This window comes from Onychostruthus taczanowskii, unplaced genomic scaffold (genome assembly GCF_017590055.1).
Source record: "Onychostruthus taczanowskii isolate IOZ18803 unplaced genomic scaffold, ASM1759005v1 scaffold80, whole genome shotgun sequence".
Lineage (NCBI taxonomy): Eukaryota > Metazoa > Chordata > Aves > Passeriformes > Passeridae > Onychostruthus > Onychostruthus taczanowskii.
The window spans coordinates 2369524-2388309 of NW_024505893.1; the positions used below are offsets into that span (position 1 = coordinate 2369524).

Sequence of the window (18786 nt, forward strand, 5' to 3'; positions counted from 1 at the left end):
TACTTTCATGTCATCTACAGATTTCATTGTGTGGATGGCACTTTATACTCAGATCAATGAAGAAAACACAAAAGATGATTTATTGCCAAACTCAGCTTGGGTACTTTCTCAGGAGTTCCACCAAGGTAGTTTTTCTGGGGGAAAACCATTGTTTTTCCTTGCAGTCGTATCTGTAGTGGCTTCTGTGGTAGCTCTGATGGCACAGTCTAATGAAATTTGGGAATTCACTGTGGCATTCCTCTTGTTAACTCCAGGTAGAACTCAGCATTGAGTTTATCACATTTCCATGACTAAAACACATGCAGGCCTTCCACTCATTCATACCATAGATGGCATCAGTTCCCTAAAATACGTGGAGAGCTTTGGTACATCTGACCCACCTACTATGTCTCGAGGCTTTATATTTTTCAAATATGGTTAATTTAGTGGGGAACATAAGGGCCAGAATATGGTACAGTTGACACATTGGCAGGTCTGAATGTGACAAGCAAAGACTGCTTATCATCTGTGTGAATGATTCACCAAGAAGCTAAAGAAGAAACTGAATGAAGTGGGAATTGCAGGGAGGAGAAAACTCCAGGGCTGGTTCCTGGAAGGAGATGCATCCTGGGAAGATGGGAGTCTTGAGTGTGATGCAAGTAAAGCAGCCCTTGAATTCAGAACCTGTCAATAGCTGCAGCAGCAGGATATCTCTACATGAGATATAGGAAGGAGAGAACAAACCCTTGTTCGATGCTATTCTTTGGGGTTTTTTTTATTTTAAATTCAGCTTTTTACCATAGATTTTTCACACTCCTGTATTTTTTCCATAGTTAATCCACGATTTGCTACTTGACATCACATCAAATGCTTTACTGAAATCCAGAAAATTAGATATACTTCATTTCCTTCATCTAGAAAATGAGTTAGCTTGTCGAATACAGCTGTTAAACTGGCCTAACATGATTTGGTAAAGTTTTGTGTTTTATCTCATTTTCCAATTGCTTTCATGTCTTTAATTATTTATTTTAAAATTTGTTCTAAAGCAACATGTATGTCTAAGGTCAGACTAAATACTTCAACTGGGTAGTTTTTAAATTCTTCTCATGTAAAGCTATTACATTGTCTGTTTTCTACTAGAAGAAATAACACATCTTACTGGATACCTGGATTTAAAAACTCCTGGCTTCTTCTTTTTAAGTTCTGGGATAGAGATCATCTTTCTCACTTTCTGGCCATGCAAGTTCAATAAGAACATGTACATTGCTTTTTCCAGAGCTGTGGAGATCTATATTAAACACATTCCTGTTAGTCAATTCAATCTGCTCCCCTGGATCACCATCAGCCTTCCTATAAAGTAATTCTCCTTTACTCTATGATCTCTTTTTGTTTATAGCACTTTAGAATCTCTGGCTTTTGAATTTAGTTTACTTTCTTTGGGAGGTTCTTTGAGCTTAAATTCTGGCAACATTTCTTGAGTATTTATTTCTTTTTCTAATTCTGAAAGGTACTGCTTTCTTTACTGAGCAAGTCTGGGGTTTTAACCTCCTGTAACATAGCCTGTGATAGTGTAGTTGGTCAGTCTAGGAAGTCTCCTCTGCTATATTTTAACCTTGCAGGTGCAAACTCAAAAAAAAAAATCATCATTTTAATACTTTATAGAATTTCCAAGTGTCATTTCTGGCTGAATTCAGGCCCTTACACTGATTGCATAATCTGACTTCCTTCGTGTTATCAAATTTTGTTCTTTTTAAATCAAGAATCTGATTTACAGGCTTATTTTTAGTTGTCCTCATACTAACTTAAGTCAACTCCTGATCACTCAATCAAAAAATGTTTCCTACAATTAACTTTTCTATGATGTCTCCAATACTTAGCCAAGGCAAAGATAAAACTGTGTTATTTTTTGTTGGTTTTGTCTCGACAAAATCCTCAACAAGGATTTCCTATTGTAGGAAGCTGATATCTACCTTTATTCATGTTATGATGTCCAGTTGCAATATTAATAAAATGAGGCATTATACCAGAGGGTAAAATAATGACATGGAGAACTGAAAATAAGACAAGGAGTTATTTAAACTCAATTCAGTAAGTTCTCCAGAATAAAGATGGAAGAAAGTATTCTGGAAGAAGGAATCAAAATACATTAAAAATTCATCTAAGTTACTGAGACACAAACCAGCAGTTAAGTGATGGATGTAACTAGGCCAGTGTGCTACCTTCCCTTTGTAATTGCACAAATGATTTCTTGCATGTTTTTCTCATTTCATACAGCTCTGACTGCTCTTTGGTTATGATTAAATGTATTTGTCAGCATGCACCCAGGTCTCACATTCTGTATAATTTTATTGTCAATGTGAAAGATTGATGTTAAAAAAGAATGGAACTTTATTTTCCCATTCTCTTTGGGTGAGCCTCTGTTGCAGCTTACTCAAAGTCAAGGAATTTTTTTTTTTTCTTTAAAAAAACACTGCTGCCCTTTGAGAGATTATGAAATTGTTCTATCCTGCTGCTGTCTTTATTTAAAGAACCTAGGTGATACCCAAACAAAGCACTACAGTAAGTCTCTTTTCAAAAAGTGGTTTCAGTAAAATTTCCCAAATCAGCTTTTTAATTTGACAGCTTATCAGGTCTTTCTGTCAGATAATGCAATATAATAATGCTTCTCTGAGTCTGCAGACGGATTTCCCCCCCCCTTTATTTTTCATCTTGGATATCCTGGTGAAATACAAAGGCTCATCCCTTCTTAGGCTTCTTAGATCCTGTAATTAAATTCAGATCTTGATAAAATGTGTGGCACAGTTGTCATTACTTGATCACAGAAGGTATAACACCTTTCAGTTAGATACGGCAAGGTGGCACAATGGAAGGAGAAAGAAAATGTCAAATGAGCAGTGATTCAGAAAAGCGTTTTTAAAATACTGAAAGAAACAGAGATGTGCTCTTTTCGTGTCTTTTGGCAGAGGATGGGCCAATGCCTGCTTTCCATAATTAGGCACAGGGTGATATGGAAATGGAATTTCTGAAGACAGCAAGCTACAGGGATTCAAGCTAGAGGAATTAAATGTGAATGAAAACAGACCTAAGTATGAGACATGGCAAATCTGACTCAGATGGTCCCTTTCAACCCTTCAGGAAAGTCCTTATCTATTAACAATTCCCAAAAGTCAGATCACAAAAGATGAAATATTGCCAATACTTAGAGATTCTTTTACAAACTTGTATTTGCCTCGACATAGGTTTTCTGTGTAACCTCTGCAGCATCATACTTACCCAATATAGTAGGATAAGTTAGAAATGGAGGATTAACATCTTGTCAGTCAAGAAGAGAACAATTTACTCAAACTCTTCCCCAAGGAATTTTAGCTGCATAGTTTCCTTAACAATATAATGCTGGTATCTCCGATGGCATCAATGATTTAAAAGAAATTCCTCATTCTTCTTTTCTTTCCCAGGGGCAGGACTGTGTTGTCAGTGCAGAGATTTGAACAGATTCCTTTGTTTCTCTCTCCTTCCAGCCCGCAGTGGGTTTGTAACTATCTCATTACACAGGAGTTTATATAATGTGTCACTGGCTGGGCCAAACCAATAATTCGCTCACCCCAGTGAAATGATTTCTGTGTAACACTGAAGTTGGTATGTTTGTGACAGTGCCTCTGTCCTGAGATGCCTCACTGAAATGAGCACACACATGGGTCAGCTCTGAGGCTCCCACTGAAGCTCCCAGGGGCTGGTTGAGCACGCAAGAGCAGAGTACAATGTGTTGCGCTTCTTCTGCAATGCACTCTATTTCCATTATCTTCTGGGGCAAGCCAGGAGTCAGTCTGCAGCGGGAGCCTTTCTCAGGACAGAAAAAATCAATGTGGTGTTGAGCCTTCCAACCAGACAATCTATCATATGGAAAACAAAATTATTTTCTCTGCAGTGCTGTTGTGTTTTAGGTGCTCTTGGAAGATGAGGTATTTTTTTATTTGGGGCACATTCGTGCATGTGTCCCCAGCATATTTTACTGGTGGCATGAGGTGTGACAGCAGTATAGTACTTTGTCTGCAGGATAAGAACTTCCATTATACCAACTAATTCAGAAATAGTCACTATAATTCATACTGCAGCAGGGAAAACAGCAACTTGCTCTGTCCTGGATATATTTTCTAGAGAGTGAACCGCATTAAGCAGGTATCCAGAAGGATGCAAATCATTGCTCTGTGGAACATATGAGCATGCACATTCTTTAGACTCTCTCTCCTTTGTGCCCTGTGAACATGGGAGAGAAGCTGTACAGCCATCTCTTCAACTTGTGTGATTAGATTTCTTCAGTCTTAAGCCCTGTTATTTAAAAAACAAACACAAAAAAAAAAAATCTTCCAACTGCAGCATCTGCACTTTCAAAATATTTCTTTTCTTTAATACTTTGGATTTGAGATTAATGTTGCACCTTAGTTGCAACAAATTCTACTGTTGTATTATATCAGGCATATACAATTAAGTTCATAGTGCTTCAGGAGTTTCAAAGAGCTACCTTGACCCTAGCAAGGTATAGCTAAGCCAGAGGATAGTTGTTTTTTTGTTTTTGTTTTTTTAGTCTATCCTACCTGTCAAAAAAGAAAACCTTGTATGATTTATATAACCTAGTACTCTTAGGAGTTTCACAAGGGGCAGATTGTGTAGTATACAGCATTACAAATAAATTTGAAGCAGAAATTGAATATCCCTCAGTGCATCAGAAGCATGAAACATTGTAAAGGGCATCCTAATTTCAGCCCCTTACATGCAGAAGTTAACTGAATTAAAGGCAGTGAAATTATGCTTTTACAAAATGGTTTAATTGAGATATGAATGGTTTATTTTCCTCAGTGAACTATTTCTAAGGCATTAAATGGCTTTTCTGATGCAGCATTGGGTATAGTGGACATTAAAAAATGAATGAAACACACTATCATCAAGGTTAAGTATATATAAAGACAATTTTGATTTTCCTGTTTTACAGATCTGATGGGCATTAATAGAGAAGTTTAAATTTTTTTAAATTTCAGTTTATACAATAGGGAGAGAATAATAAATATGTCCTTTACAAAAGAGCAAATGGTGCTAAAAATGTAACTGTAGCTGGGTACAGGGCTCAGTCTTGAAAGCATACTCCCATTTTCAGAGCTTGGTAATTGCCTCATAGCAATTTTTAACCAAAGGATTCTTTAGCATCTCACTTTAGGGTCCCAGTCCTGGAGATTCTCTCTTGTAAATTCAAGTGAGTTTCTGTCTGCACTAAACTGCAAACTCAGTTATGGCTGCACCATCAGTTCCAGAAAGCTGTGGTAGATATGGTACACATGAAGGATTTGGGCAGAGGTTTCAGACTCAGTCTCAGCATTCCTCCTCCCCTTTTATTAAGTTCTCTGGTGCTCATTGGTATCCTGTGTGTAAAAATCATCCTCTAAGAGCCACATTAGAATCAGAGAGGAGCAGCACTGCAGAGGGCAGTGTGGCAGTGACTTTGGGGAGCCTGCAAATCACAGCCACAGATCTCATTTTCGATCCCAAAGTTAGTGGATATTCCTCATCCAAGTGGTGAACAGTGAATATAGTTAATTTTTCATTAGTCAGCCTGAGGTAATAGGCTCAGTGTTGCATACAGCTGATGGTTCTCAGTGAGGGGCATTCACTGACTGGAACTTCCCCCAACCGTTGGGGTTCTCTACTGACTCTAAAAAGCCCATGGCAATGCAGACAGTGTCCTGGAGAAATATAATTCCAAGAATAATCTTGTGGGGGGCCTCATCTTTCAGGTTGCTCCACATGAAGCATCACATGAGACTGTGACAAAGGAGTTCATGGAAATGGCTTTGTGGGCACAAAAGGCTAAAGCATTAAGAACTGGGGAGAATTTTAGCACCTTTTGCAGCACTTTGAAACAAGCTCTGGAACAAGTATCAAAGTCTGTACCTGGGGTCTGTGGTTTTATGGAAGAAAACAAATTGGTGTGTGTGTGTAATGAGAAACCTGAAGAGCCACAATCTAAAGTGATTTATACTGTCAAAAAGAAAGCTATGCAGTGACTTGATTACAGTCTAAGTGCTTTCAGGAGGAAAAAAACAGTAGATGCTTAGTGCTCTTTAGCTGTTCCTAGAAAGCTGTAACCATGAGCTAAGAAATTCATGGAAGAAATGAGCACAGAATTTCAACAGTGATCCTTGGTATTCACTTCTGAGAGATTTACCTCATGGTGTGTCATCACAGCAGGAGAAGGTGGTTCCCTGGAAATCCTGATTGAGCTGGTTATAAATTAACCAAAGAATAGTTTCATGTCTGAATACCTGCTTTAGTCATATCCTTTGATGTGCAGTTGGCATTAGTCTTATGTCTTAGGAGTGTATTATCAATACACCCCTAAGAATAATGCTATGGCACCACTGTGTTCATAATGCTGATATAGCAATAACTTTCTGGGAATTAAAGTCAGAGTAGGAAAAAAAATAAAAGTTTCCAGGTATCATTTCTATACCCAGAAACATTACTGTGCTAATCAAAAGCCATGTGATGCCTTAAATACGTCACTACTATTGCATCGAACTGAGGCTGTACTTACAAAAGAGCAGAAAGAGAATACTGGAAATATTACTTAAAACCTAATAAAACATTTATCTTCCTCTTTCTCAGCTTTGTATATTTATACATCCAAAAATCCTGATAAATTCCTGAAAGGAATGATTTTTAGTTAACTGCTTGCTTATCCATTCCATCTGATAGCTCACAGTTTGTTGCATGTAATTTTTGCAGTAGCTGACTTTAGTTAAAGAGCATTCCATGGAGTTAGCCTGCATGTAGCTTTTCCAGCTGAGCTGGAGAGATGAGCCGTGCTGCAGGAGGGTGTCAAAAATAAACTGCTGCCTGTACGCTTCCCTTATCTGTCATAGCTCTGTGGATGCGAGCACCATGGGTGTTCTGTGCAGAAAACAAAATGGGATGTTACTCCAATCCTTGTCAGAGTCCTGTTTTAGCCTTGTACTTTATTGGTGGTAACAACCCACCCTGGCAGTTAGACATATTTTAGTGTTAATTGAATATACTTCATCCTCATACTTTCTAAGTTTTAGTGTTCTGCTTTAGAAGCAGTGGCAAAGCCGTGAACATAGGAATAAAAGCAAGGACAGGAGGCAGCTTTCTTTTCCCATGGAATCTACTGATTCCATGCCAGTACTTCCAGGGGTGATGATGAACAGTAGATTGATGGACTGATGTAGTCCTTCCTGCTCAGAGGCCTGAATATCTTGAATTATGCTTATTAAACTGGAATGTATTAATATTTTATTAGTAAGTCATCTGCTCATTTTAGCTGTTAGTGTATTATCTGCTTTGAATTAGATGCTTATTTAATACTTTACTTTGCTCAGTACCATCATTTAGAAATAAAAATAATTTAAATAGCATAATACATTATATTTAATAATGCATTAGTGCTTCGTGTTAGAGAAGTTACAAGAGTTCATAAAGCTGGAAAGATGATAATAGCCTTATTTAATTTCAACATGGTGGGTTTCAGTATGTTTTTAAAAGGTCAAGTGGTTCCCTGAGAAAAAGTAGATGTGTAAATTGTGCTAGCAGAGCTATTTTCTTTCTAAAGTTGATCTTTTTCCCATTTAACATTTCATAAGTGTTTCAAAGTAGAAGTCAGGTCTATACTGTGGGTATTACATCAGCAAGTGGATTTTTTTAAAACAAAATGAAAAATTAAACATATTGACAGCTGAATAGCGATAATCTATTTCCTCGCAAATTCATATATGCTTAAATAGTTCAATACTGATTGTTTCTTCATTCTGGTGTTTCAGCTCAGATTTACTCTGAAAATCAAGCCAATAAATTTAGACCTACATGAAAGTTAGCTACCAGCTTTGCACTGCCTATCCAAAATGTGTCCTTGTTACCTTTTAAAACAGAGCAGCTCCTCATGTGAAAATGTGTCCTGGGCAAGAGCTTAAAGCACAGGGATGTCTTGGTTTAGCTGGTGTAGGATTCACACGTGTTAGGACTGGCTTTGGAGTTACTGGCTTTCTCTTCTGGAGGCCCAAGGCTTCCTTGACACCATCTGTCATCTGGAAACACCCCAGGAGAGATCCATTCAAAGATGTCTTCAGGCCATGATTTAGGAAGGCACCAAAGAACTGCATCCATGCTCGACGCCCAGTGTGTCTTCATGGACTTTTGAAGAATAGGGTGCACTGAAATGGCCTTTCCATGGATGTGGTTTGTGCCAACACTGGCAGCCTTCTCCTGCCTATTCCCCACGCAGGGTCTTTACCCAGCAGTGGGTCTTTGTCCCATTTTTAAACAGAGAGTATGAGAAGTCACGAAGCAGAGATATCAGGAAAGTGATAAATGTGTTATGGTAACCAAACTTTCCTTTCCTTGAGAACCTCCTAAACCATACAAGAAGGAAAATATAGAAGAGTTTTGAACATAGAAATTTAGAGTATCTGAGCACTGAACTTTTTGATTATCTTCAAAATTGCCATCTCAAAACAAAATCAAATGTTTCACAACAATTCTTAGTATTCCAGGCTGTACTACACCAAAAAAACCCCAAACATATATATATATAAAACATAATCACAAGGGGAAAAACCTTAGCTAATTGGAAATGTGTTGCAGACTATTAGAAAATGAGCTGCATTTTATAAAAAGTTAAAATATGCAACATATCTTAGGTTACAGGGGAATTATTAGTGATTTAAAAAGAAAGATATATGAAGGACAGCAGATTATTTGAATTTTTAACAGATAAGATTAAATCTCTTCTGGGAGTCTACTCACAGCCATTATACTTTTCCATGGTGGTCGTCTCATAGTTCTGCAGTCCTAAAGCACTCCTCTGCTTTTATCTCAGTGAGCATCTGTTTCTATTATTTACAGTTTCTGTTTCTGTGTCTTGCCAAAAGCATTATATGTGCAAGTTTAAACCTTTCCATTTGAAATAGATTATTCTTTTATAGTAAAATGTCTGCAAGGTTTAAATACACAAATTGAAATGCCACTTTTAGACAGAACTGAAAGTTTTGAGCTTGCTTTTCCCAAGGGCTAAGTTTTTTCTTTTTTTTTTCTTTTTGCCCACACTGCTAACACAGAACAGATTTTTATCTCTTAAATGCCATTTTCTGTCTGTATGGGCACATTGGGTTTTTTCTGCTTGGCAAAATCTGGTCCAAATAATGGCATCTGTTTTCTTCCTGTTGGCTTGTGTGTAATTATGCTTGTCCCTAGGAGAACAAGCTGATACAGCCTAGGCAGGTGCAGCGTGACAAAGCACCTGTATGTCCCAGGACTTTGGGACATAGGGGTTAACTCCAGCATCTTCATGTTTCGTTAAAGAACATGAAATCAACATCTTTAAAATTTATGCTGCAGTGAAGTTAGTTTGTGTGCTGTCGATGAAGGTTGATGCTGAGTGTTTTGGATTTCATACAGTGTTTATGAATCTGGTCATGGAATGAGCATGACTTTATCTGTACCCTGCACTGCCCCTGAGCTATCTGCTAAAGCAGTCCAATTGCAGCAGATTTGGAGATCACAACTGAAGGCAAATACTCTATTTTCTCTTATCAACCACATAACCAAGAGCAGGATTTAACTCCAGAAGATTTTTCCAATTGTTTCAGATAACTTTTCATGTTGCAAATTGTCCACAAATAACTTATGGGAAAAAATAGATTTTTCCAAAGCCTTTCACCAACTACAATAAAATGCAAGGATATGAGCAATGACCTTTTGGCAGTTTGTCCTTATGCTGATCTCGGAATTTATGTGGTGATTAAACTTAATTAGGAGACTTACCACACAGTTAATAAGTCCTTTCTTATTGATGGCTTCTACCTGAATACTGGATATTCATGCAGTTACAGCCCAGTGGGAATTTAAAATGAGAGCTGAGCACAGTGTTTCCCATTTGCCATTGTTCATTTATGTAATGTATTGTTTCTGTCAAGAGACATTCTATATAGTACTTCTTTTCTAGCATGAAATGAAGATCATCCAGATTGCTACCTGGAAAAAAAGTCAGTAGAAAACCCTCAGCAGCTGCTATCTCAGACTTAGCTAATTTTCAATGCAATGGGCTTGAAACATTCTCCATTTCTCGGTTGTTGAAAATCTATGGAATAAGAAACTGCTTACAGTCAACTTTTGGTTAAATTCTTATAGAAAAGGTAATCTTAAATGCTGTGACATTACGATTTAGAAACAGTTCAAAGTCCTTTTACCTTGGAGAACTACAAAATGTCACTCTTGGGGTAATGTGGGACATGGCACCATACTTACAACAATTCATTCCTCTTCAATGATTTCTATCAATTGTTCTGCCTATTTTAGCAGCAGCACTATCATATTGGCTCCTTTAATACTACACAGGCAGTACAAAGGATCTTTGTAAAAATCCAGATAACAAAATATGACCTTTAATTTATCAGACAAGTCTTATGTTTTCTTATCTGCTTGATGCTTTTCATCTCCTCTTGCCTGTTTTAGATATAATACACCAGTCTCTCAAAACAAGCCATCCAACACTGCACAAACTGAGACACTGCATTATAGTGAGGAAGTGAGAGTCAGGAAGAGCACACTCTTCATTTAATTAGTAATTAATCCAGTGAAAAATAATCAAAAACAAAAACAGGGCAGAAGGTAGTTGATTTGAAGTGAAGGTTCTTCTCCCCCTGAGAGGTTAATGAGAGTTCACACTTTAATCCTGTAGAAAGTTGTAAAAATATTATTTGCTTTGTTTAATACGCAAGCATGAAATAAGGAGCTTACAGGTGAATATAAGATGTTTTGGTAGAGTCTGTAAGATAAATGGACATTTTTTAATAGATGTGGTAATTGTATTATTAAAGACAAATCTAAGTTTTGCTCTGTTTTCAGCAGTGCTATAAGCCCCTAATTGAGAGATTTTACTCTTCTATGAAGACTAGTCATTCTGTGGCAAATAGTCACTTTGGATGCTTAATATACATTATAAGGAATTTGGGAGTTCCTGTAGGATGTAAAGGGTCATATTATATTATGGTCATTTAGTATGAACTTGCTAGGGTTGGCACTTCAAAATTTAGAGGAGTGGTACTACATGGCAGTTTCTCTCTTTATAAGTTAAATTTTCTTGAGACAGTAAGGCATTGAAGAGCTGCACTCTTACTTATTTGCTACAGGTTCTTTCTCTAACTTAAGAGCTTCTTTTCATTTTTATCTTCTCACTGAGCTGATGGTAAGGTTTGTTCAAAATATTCACATTCTGCAACTCCTCCCTCCAAGCACTGGAGGAGGCCCAAATCAGCCTTCTGGGTAACTTCTCATACAACATCTTCAAGACGGGCCACTGCATCCTCCTGTGTCTCTTCCCACGCACTGTTACAAGGAGAGCTAACATATTTCAGCAACAGAAAAGGACATACACCTTCATCTGATCCATCCAGAACTCACTCCCAGATCCAACACTGGCTAGACAAGTCTGTAAGCACTCAGCAAAAACAGAGGTCAGAGCAGTGTCCCCCACTAACACAGTGGCTTCCTGAGGTGAACTTGGACCTCTTCTCTACCCCATGCAGTCTCAAGAATGTGTGCACAATAATGGAAATAGACGGTATGAAAGAGCTTTATGGGCCATTAGTGAGAGTGGGATTTCACTGTGATTCATTTCCTGGCCATGTGAGACCATTTGTGGACTGTTTGCTCCCATATCCCACCCTCTGAGGTGTTGTGGCTTCCTCTCATTCCATGCAATTGGCATTTCAGTCAGATTTCATCCCTACCTGCATCTGGAGGAATGATGTGGGTCTCTGCCTTCATCTTGCAGATGTCAGGGGAGTCATGATTCAGAAAGAGCCATGTCAAGACCATGATAAGCAAAACTAGGGAGAGAGGATTGTTTATAAATGGAGATAGACCTTGGTTTCATCAATTTGTTATTTATTTCCCTAACAGATCACTGGGACTAACAATGTGAATTTGTATTCTGTTAAAGGGTTTGTTTCAACAAAAATACTCTCTAGCCTAGGTTGCTCTTCACAGACTCACGATTTTCAACCTTCTTACTTATTCCCTTTCAAGGATGCTGCTATTTCACATCAATAACTGACACCTTTATTCCAGAGCACAAAATAGAATTACACTCCAGTCCTGACAATATAATAAATCAGGAGGGATAAAATACATATTAGTGGAGTTCACATAGTTGGTTTGTCCCAGCTGACCTATAGATATAAAGGTATGATTAAAGTTTTTTTGGACTGCTTCTTCTCAGTTGTGACACAAGATTTAACTCTGACTCAAAGATTTGACCTTTGCTGCTCTTCTCTGCTTACCTTGATTCTTTGGAATTATTGTTATTCCCTTGAAGCCTTTCTGCCAGTATGGAATTAACACTCCGTTGTGACAAAATATTGTGTATTTGGCAGAAGAATGAAGCCATCTAGAATTCAATCAGGTTAGACAATGTCATGGTGCACATCCTGGGTGAATCATTTCCACCCAGGTTTTTTTAATCAAAGAAATCTTGGCCATATAACCTGGAAGAGTAATGCTGGATAGTCACATAGCTGTCTACAATTAAAGTTTAGGCACATCAGGGTTTTTTTTATGAATTATGATTGAAAAGGTGCCTGCCAGAGCACTTAATCTTTCAGATGGGTAACCGAATAAAATCTCAAAGCCACAGGTTTATTTAGAGCATGAAAAAATTTATTAACCTTCTTGGAAGTGTTTTTACTGAAGAAGTTCCTTGTGGTTCACCATATGGGTAAAAACAAACATAAATAAAGGAAGGTAGAAAAAACGTGAACTGAATACTCCTGAGGAAATCAGTCTGTGGTATTTATGATTTCTCTGTTGGGGATGAGATTATAAGGTGAGGGAAATGCATAAAGTTTTACTGGGTCTATCCAGATTTGTTGTAGCTGAGTGTGTGACCCAAACCAGATGTTTGGGAAGAAGCAGTTATTGAAACTATATGTGTTTTTCATTATATAGTAAATAGGACTTTTGTTGCTTTTAATGGATTTTCTGTTATTTTCAGTTCTATGTATATTTTTTTTTCATGTAGTTGTTATGTGTCTACTGGTTTCATCATTACTAAATCCATGTGTTCTCCTTGAAATTTAATCCAGATAAGTTCCACACCATTTCCCTCTAACCTTTCCATTTATATTATATGCTAGAAGAATTTAAGCTAATGTAATAGTGCCAAATTGAGATGTATTTCACAGTGCACTTTTCCTCTGATGAGGAATGGGCTAATGTAATCAGCAATTATTTTTTGTGTGACCTTTACAAATCAAATGGTTATTTTCTTGCTTTTCATTTGAATTTTGCTCCCAGTGGTGCAGGACTGCTGCAGCTAGTATGAAACATAATTTATTGACAGAATCACATTATAATAGTCTCAAAAACCATACGTATTGTATGTTTTAATTAAATAAATCAAATAAATGTATAAACTGGCCAAGATTAAATTTATGCTGTTAGTTCAGAGAGGAGTTTCCAGGATCACCATAGAGATATTCTGGAGCAGCTGCAGAGTAGTGAGAGTGGACCTTGCCTTGGATAGATCCCGTGTTAGTCATGGAATTACAGCAGAGACTTGCAGTAGCACTGAGGATCCCGTCTGGTGGCTGCAGGGGGTTCTCTTATCACATGTTCCTGATCTGCACCTACTGGGTGAATAAACAACACAGTTTAATGCCTTCCCAAAATAGGCAGTTGTGAACACTTAGCCATAACTTCCTGGTTCTTTTGGGAACTAGAGAGTGTTTGCTCATGAAAGGCATCCAGTGAGTAACCGTGCTGAAGCTGATGAGTGAATGATGATCTCCATCCATGAGACTTATTTCCATTATGTTAATGCATTCCTTATGCCCACAGACCTCTTCTGAGCAACTTAGACTTTCTTATAAATGACACAGAAGAATTTCACCCACTCCCCCCCTTTTTTTTAAAATATAGATAAGCAAAAAAAAACCTAAAAAAAGGTACACAACACTAACTAAAACTCATGATTCATTTACTGTAAGTTAAGGAAACCTTTTAGAAATAGGATGTTCTCTCACTTATTCAGTGACTCAAGTGATAAAGCCTGAATAAAAACTGTCAAAACATCTTATTGAAAAGATAAATGTGTTAAAAGTAACTGACTATCAGAAAATATAAATTGTTACCTCCCTAGTTTAGTTATACATATATACACACATATTTTGATCGAAGATACAAATTCAGAACAGCAACATGTAAGATCATAGCTTTTTTTACTTTTTTTTTTTTTCCTGTGTTGGTCATATAACAGATCTTATGGGTTTTTTTTCTGGTACTTCTCAAATTTCCATTCAGTCACAGGAAGTTTGCTGTGAGAAAATGAGGCCAGGATGAAGAGAAACAATTTTAAAGATCATAATAGGAAAAAAAAAAAAATTAAAACTATCTCTGTTATCACATCATCAGAGTGGTTGTGTTGTGATGTGTTTAATTCTAAATTTTCACTTTCTTGGGAATGTACAAAAGGGAAAGTTTCCACAAAACGTTTGATGTTCAGTTTCAGTCCTGTTTTATGGAAAATATGTCTAAAAGCTTAGAATAGACAGAAATGTACATACAAACAAAAGGTGTATATTTTACATATATGCATATACATCCATGTACTTTTTTAATATGACATGCACTTGGATGTTCACATAATATATTTACTCAGAGAAATTGTGGAACCACCTTCTGCGGTTGTCCGAAGTTGTGGATGCCCCATCCTTGGAAAGGCTCAAGGTCAGGTCAAATGGGCTTTGAGCAACTTGATCTGGTGAAAGGTGTCTTTACTCTTAGCAGGGGGGAGGGAAGAGTTGATCTTCAAATGTCCCTTGCAATGATGCCAACCCAAACCATTTTATGATTAGATATTAGAAAGGGAAGGAATAGAAAAAGGCCATCTCCTCAAAAGCAAATAGGTCAGCTTCTGACATGGTGAATGATGTCCATGCTAAACCAAGTGAGGGATGCATGAAACATGGAAAATAGCAGTTCTCAGCACTGTAGAATAAATATCTGCATAAAACCACCATGGTTTCATTTGCAGTTCTGGGGGGCTATTGTACTGACTCTTCCCTGCAAGCCTGTTATGGCTGGTAATTTTGTGACAAACTGGAACACTGGTGTATCCTGAATTTGGATAATATTTCTGTTTGACAGTTAGCAGTAGGGTCCTTCTAGCTCAAAAACATATCTTTCTGAGCACTATGTGGGCTTACTGCAATGTGTGCTTACATTTCCACTGCAGATACAGGACTTGGTTAATTGGTTGGTTTGGTGGGTTTTGAAGTCAAAGATAATATCCACATTTGAGTCAATAAGATTGACTGTGTATTTAGACATGATTTATGAATGACTGCTTTTTTTGCTCATCTTGCTCCTCTTATCTTTCTAGCTTCTTTAATAATATGAACCAATACAGTGAAAGGAAAAGATCATATTGTTCTAAAACTCTGCTGCCACCAAAAGCCTATACATTGAAGGAAATATTTTGGTTTGCCATTCTCCTAAGTAGCTTCCTAAGTGGTATTCTGAGGGATCACAACTATATTACTCAAACACAAAAAACTATAATTGCAAATAAATATTTAAATTGTTTTGCTAATTATTCCTTACCTGCAATTTTTTTGACTGAGCCTTATTTTATCTCACTGTTTTAGTTAAAGAAGTCAGACATCTCTGCACTGACCGAGAATAGATACAGTTGGCAAATATGACAAGTTTGTCCTTTGCATTGCTGGGTTTTGGTTAGTTCTTAACTTATGAAACCCCACCACAGATGGCCTCTTGCTAAATTTTAAAGCACTTGCAAGTTTCATAACCAGGCTACCTTTCAGCAAGTCACTTTTGTCAAAGCCTTGGTGTTCCTTCAAGACATTGTCAAGGAGTCTTAAGAAAATGTACAAACTGTGAATGACCTAGTCTGTTCTGTACCATGTATTTGAATCTCTGAATATTATTTAAATGAAGCGAAGAGATGTGTATTTTTTTCTGCTTAGGAATAAGTTACAGCAGGACTATTATTAGACAGAAGAAGTAAGTGTGCCTTAGATGGTGATTAAGAGTTGTGTTCTTCTTTAAATGACTAACCTGGAGTGAGAGGTTGGATGTCTTTTGAAAACTTAAACCTGTTTCACCTGAACATGTTTAACTAGTTAATAAGAAACATCAAAAAAGACAAAACCCTGAGGTCAACTATCATTTTTTTGTAAAGCTATTCGATGATGTTTAAATTTTTTTTCTGGGTCTGTCTATAACATCAGTTTAATAACCTAGCTCAAATGCAGATTTCTAATTTTCAATTAACATAGGAATAATTTTGTTTGCTAAAATAAAATAAATGAATGAATGAAAAGTCTGAACCATGAAATGTTCTAGGTAGCACTTTTTAAAATTCCAAATTTCAAAAAATCATGTGGCAACTGTATAGCTCAAGCTTTAAGTATTAACTTTTAACCTTTGACCTTACAGATTTTAACCAATGAAATGTCTCTTTAAACTTTAAAGGAAACAATGATAACGAGCGCCTGGCGATTGCTAGACAGCGAATTCCATATCGACTTGGTCGAGTAGTTGATGAATGGCTACTCGACAAAGGTAAAAAACATTGATTAAAACTTCAAATAAAAAAATAATTTGAACATAACCAAGTAGTGCTTCATTGTAACACTAATAAACATAAAAAATAAATTTCAGTAAAACTAAATTAAAACAAATTTTAAAAAGTAAAATGTAGAGTAATATTTGCATACCTTGTATAATAATTTCTATACATTTCTAGAAGTACCAGCTGTTTAATAATCTTACCCTGTTAACTTAAGGTTAAAGGGACTGTTAAATATAATCCACTAACTCAATCTATGAAGGTACTCATAGCAAACATTAACCAAAAATTATAAATCATTCATAGATTATATTACATGTTTCAGCATCTAAATTATTAACTAAAAATATCTGTAGTTATGATATCTCATTATGGTCCTGAAAAAAAATTTGTTTAAACTGTAGGTGTCTTAAATAGTGGGCAATATGAATTGCCAATCAAAATGAAGTCCCTTTAACGTTTGCAACCTTCTAAGGGGATTTTGGAACAAACACTAATTAAAACAGAACTTAAAGTTGTGTGCATGCTTTTTGTGAGCAGAAACCAAATAGTCACTAAAGTGACTATTCTATTTACTAAGAGTGGTACTGTTGCTGAGGATTTCTCTGTTTAATGGAAATGTGCCATGATTTCTCCATCGGTATGTGTATCATTTCTGAAGCCGCTTTTACATCTAAAATCTTTTATTTTAATTGATAGTCTTGCTGAAAGCCAATCAGACATCTATTTTTGAATCTGCCTCCGAGATACTTAGTGTGAACCATGTGTTTCTTTTCAGTGTGTATGTTGAAGGGAAATAAAACATTTAACTACAAAAAGGAAATATTTAATTAAAAATGTAAATATTCACTTACATAGAGATGCAACAAATTACTGCATAAATTCTTTAAAACTCACTTGACCTAGTGACTTGATGGTATATATATAAACTTTGTGTGTATATACATATTTGTATATGTCTATACATACATAAACTCATTTGTAAATAAAGCTATAGGCTCTACGCTGCATTGTGTGGAAAAAAAAAACCAAACAACTTTTAAATGCTGGCAGACTTGAAGAAAAAGTTATCTTAAGGAATTAGAGAACCTGGCATTCCTGAGACACACCAAAAGGTTAACAGTGCTTTCAGGTAAAAGGGAGAGGGGTATATCTTGTAGTGCCAAACACATTTGCAAATATATTTGATTGGCATTTTAGCAAAAAACATATAAATCTCAAAATGTCGTAAATTAAGAAAAATGCAAACGCTCTCAAAATTTATGCATTTCATGGACACCTCATTAAAAAGCAATGAATTATGAGTCAAATCCTTTTCTTATAGTTTATTGCTCTCATTTTTCACCCCATGACAATCTGTTATCACTCGTGTAGAGTACAGCGTTCACAGTCAACATTTTTGCATGTATATAATATTATCTTCACAGGGCGTCAGCTCACAATCTTCAATAGCCAAGCAACCATAAAAATTGGAGGCAAGGAACGTGGCCACCCTTTCCAAGGCCAGCTCTCTGGTCTTTACTACAATGGCTTGAAAGTTCTGAATATGGCAGCAGAAAATGATGCCAACATCATGATAGAAGGAAATGTGAGACTTGTTGGTGAAGTGCCTTCCTCTATGACAACTGAGTCCACAGCCACCGCGATGCAGTCGGAGATGTCCACGTCAGTCATGGAAACCACCACCACCTTGGCCACCAGCACCGCCAGAAGAGGAAAGGCTCCGACCAAAGAACCCATTGGTCAGGTTAGTCAGCTTCCTCACCTTTTGCAAATATCCTCCCACCTCTGAGCGTGGCTTCCTCTGTCGCATTCCCTCTGCAGATGAAATTGTTCCCCTTAAAGGAGTGCATGAGTTCCTGTTGAAAGTTCTATACCATACACGTCTCACGGATGTGATGTTCATCAGCATTTTGAGGGAAAGTAAGGGCTTTGAATTTCTTCTAAATTAGGTAAACTTACTAGTTCAGACTGTTCTGGTGCTGAGTTACATTGCTCCGTCATCCGTCTTCATAGTGGTGCATATTTTTAAGAACCCTTTCTTCCTTTGATGGCTTACATCGATTATGTTCAGTGTAGGAACGCAGGATGTCTGGAATTAGAGATAATGAAATGAAGTGGTGACTTTATCCATGAGATAGAGAAAAGAGACCCAG

General features: G+C 36.9%; 1 protein-coding gene across 10 annotated transcripts in view; it reads left to right on the top strand.

The window, feature by feature from the left end:
- The window catches only part of NRXN1 (neurexin 1), a 672393-nt gene that overhangs the window by 559315 nt on the left and 94292 nt on the right, over positions 1–18786 (top strand). For 5 of the 10 annotated variants that reach the window (XM_041424058.1, XM_041424060.1, XM_041424061.1 and 2 more), the window contains 2 exons: positions 16534–16623; positions 18058–18377. In XM_041424058.1, coding sequence (XP_041279992.1) covers positions 16534–16623; positions 18058–18377 — 410 coding nt within the window. The remainder of the gene's footprint in view (positions 1–16533; positions 16624–18057; positions 18378–18786) is intronic. The other 5 variants (XM_041424063.1, XM_041424064.1, XM_041424065.1 and 2 more) reach the window with 1 other exon arrangement.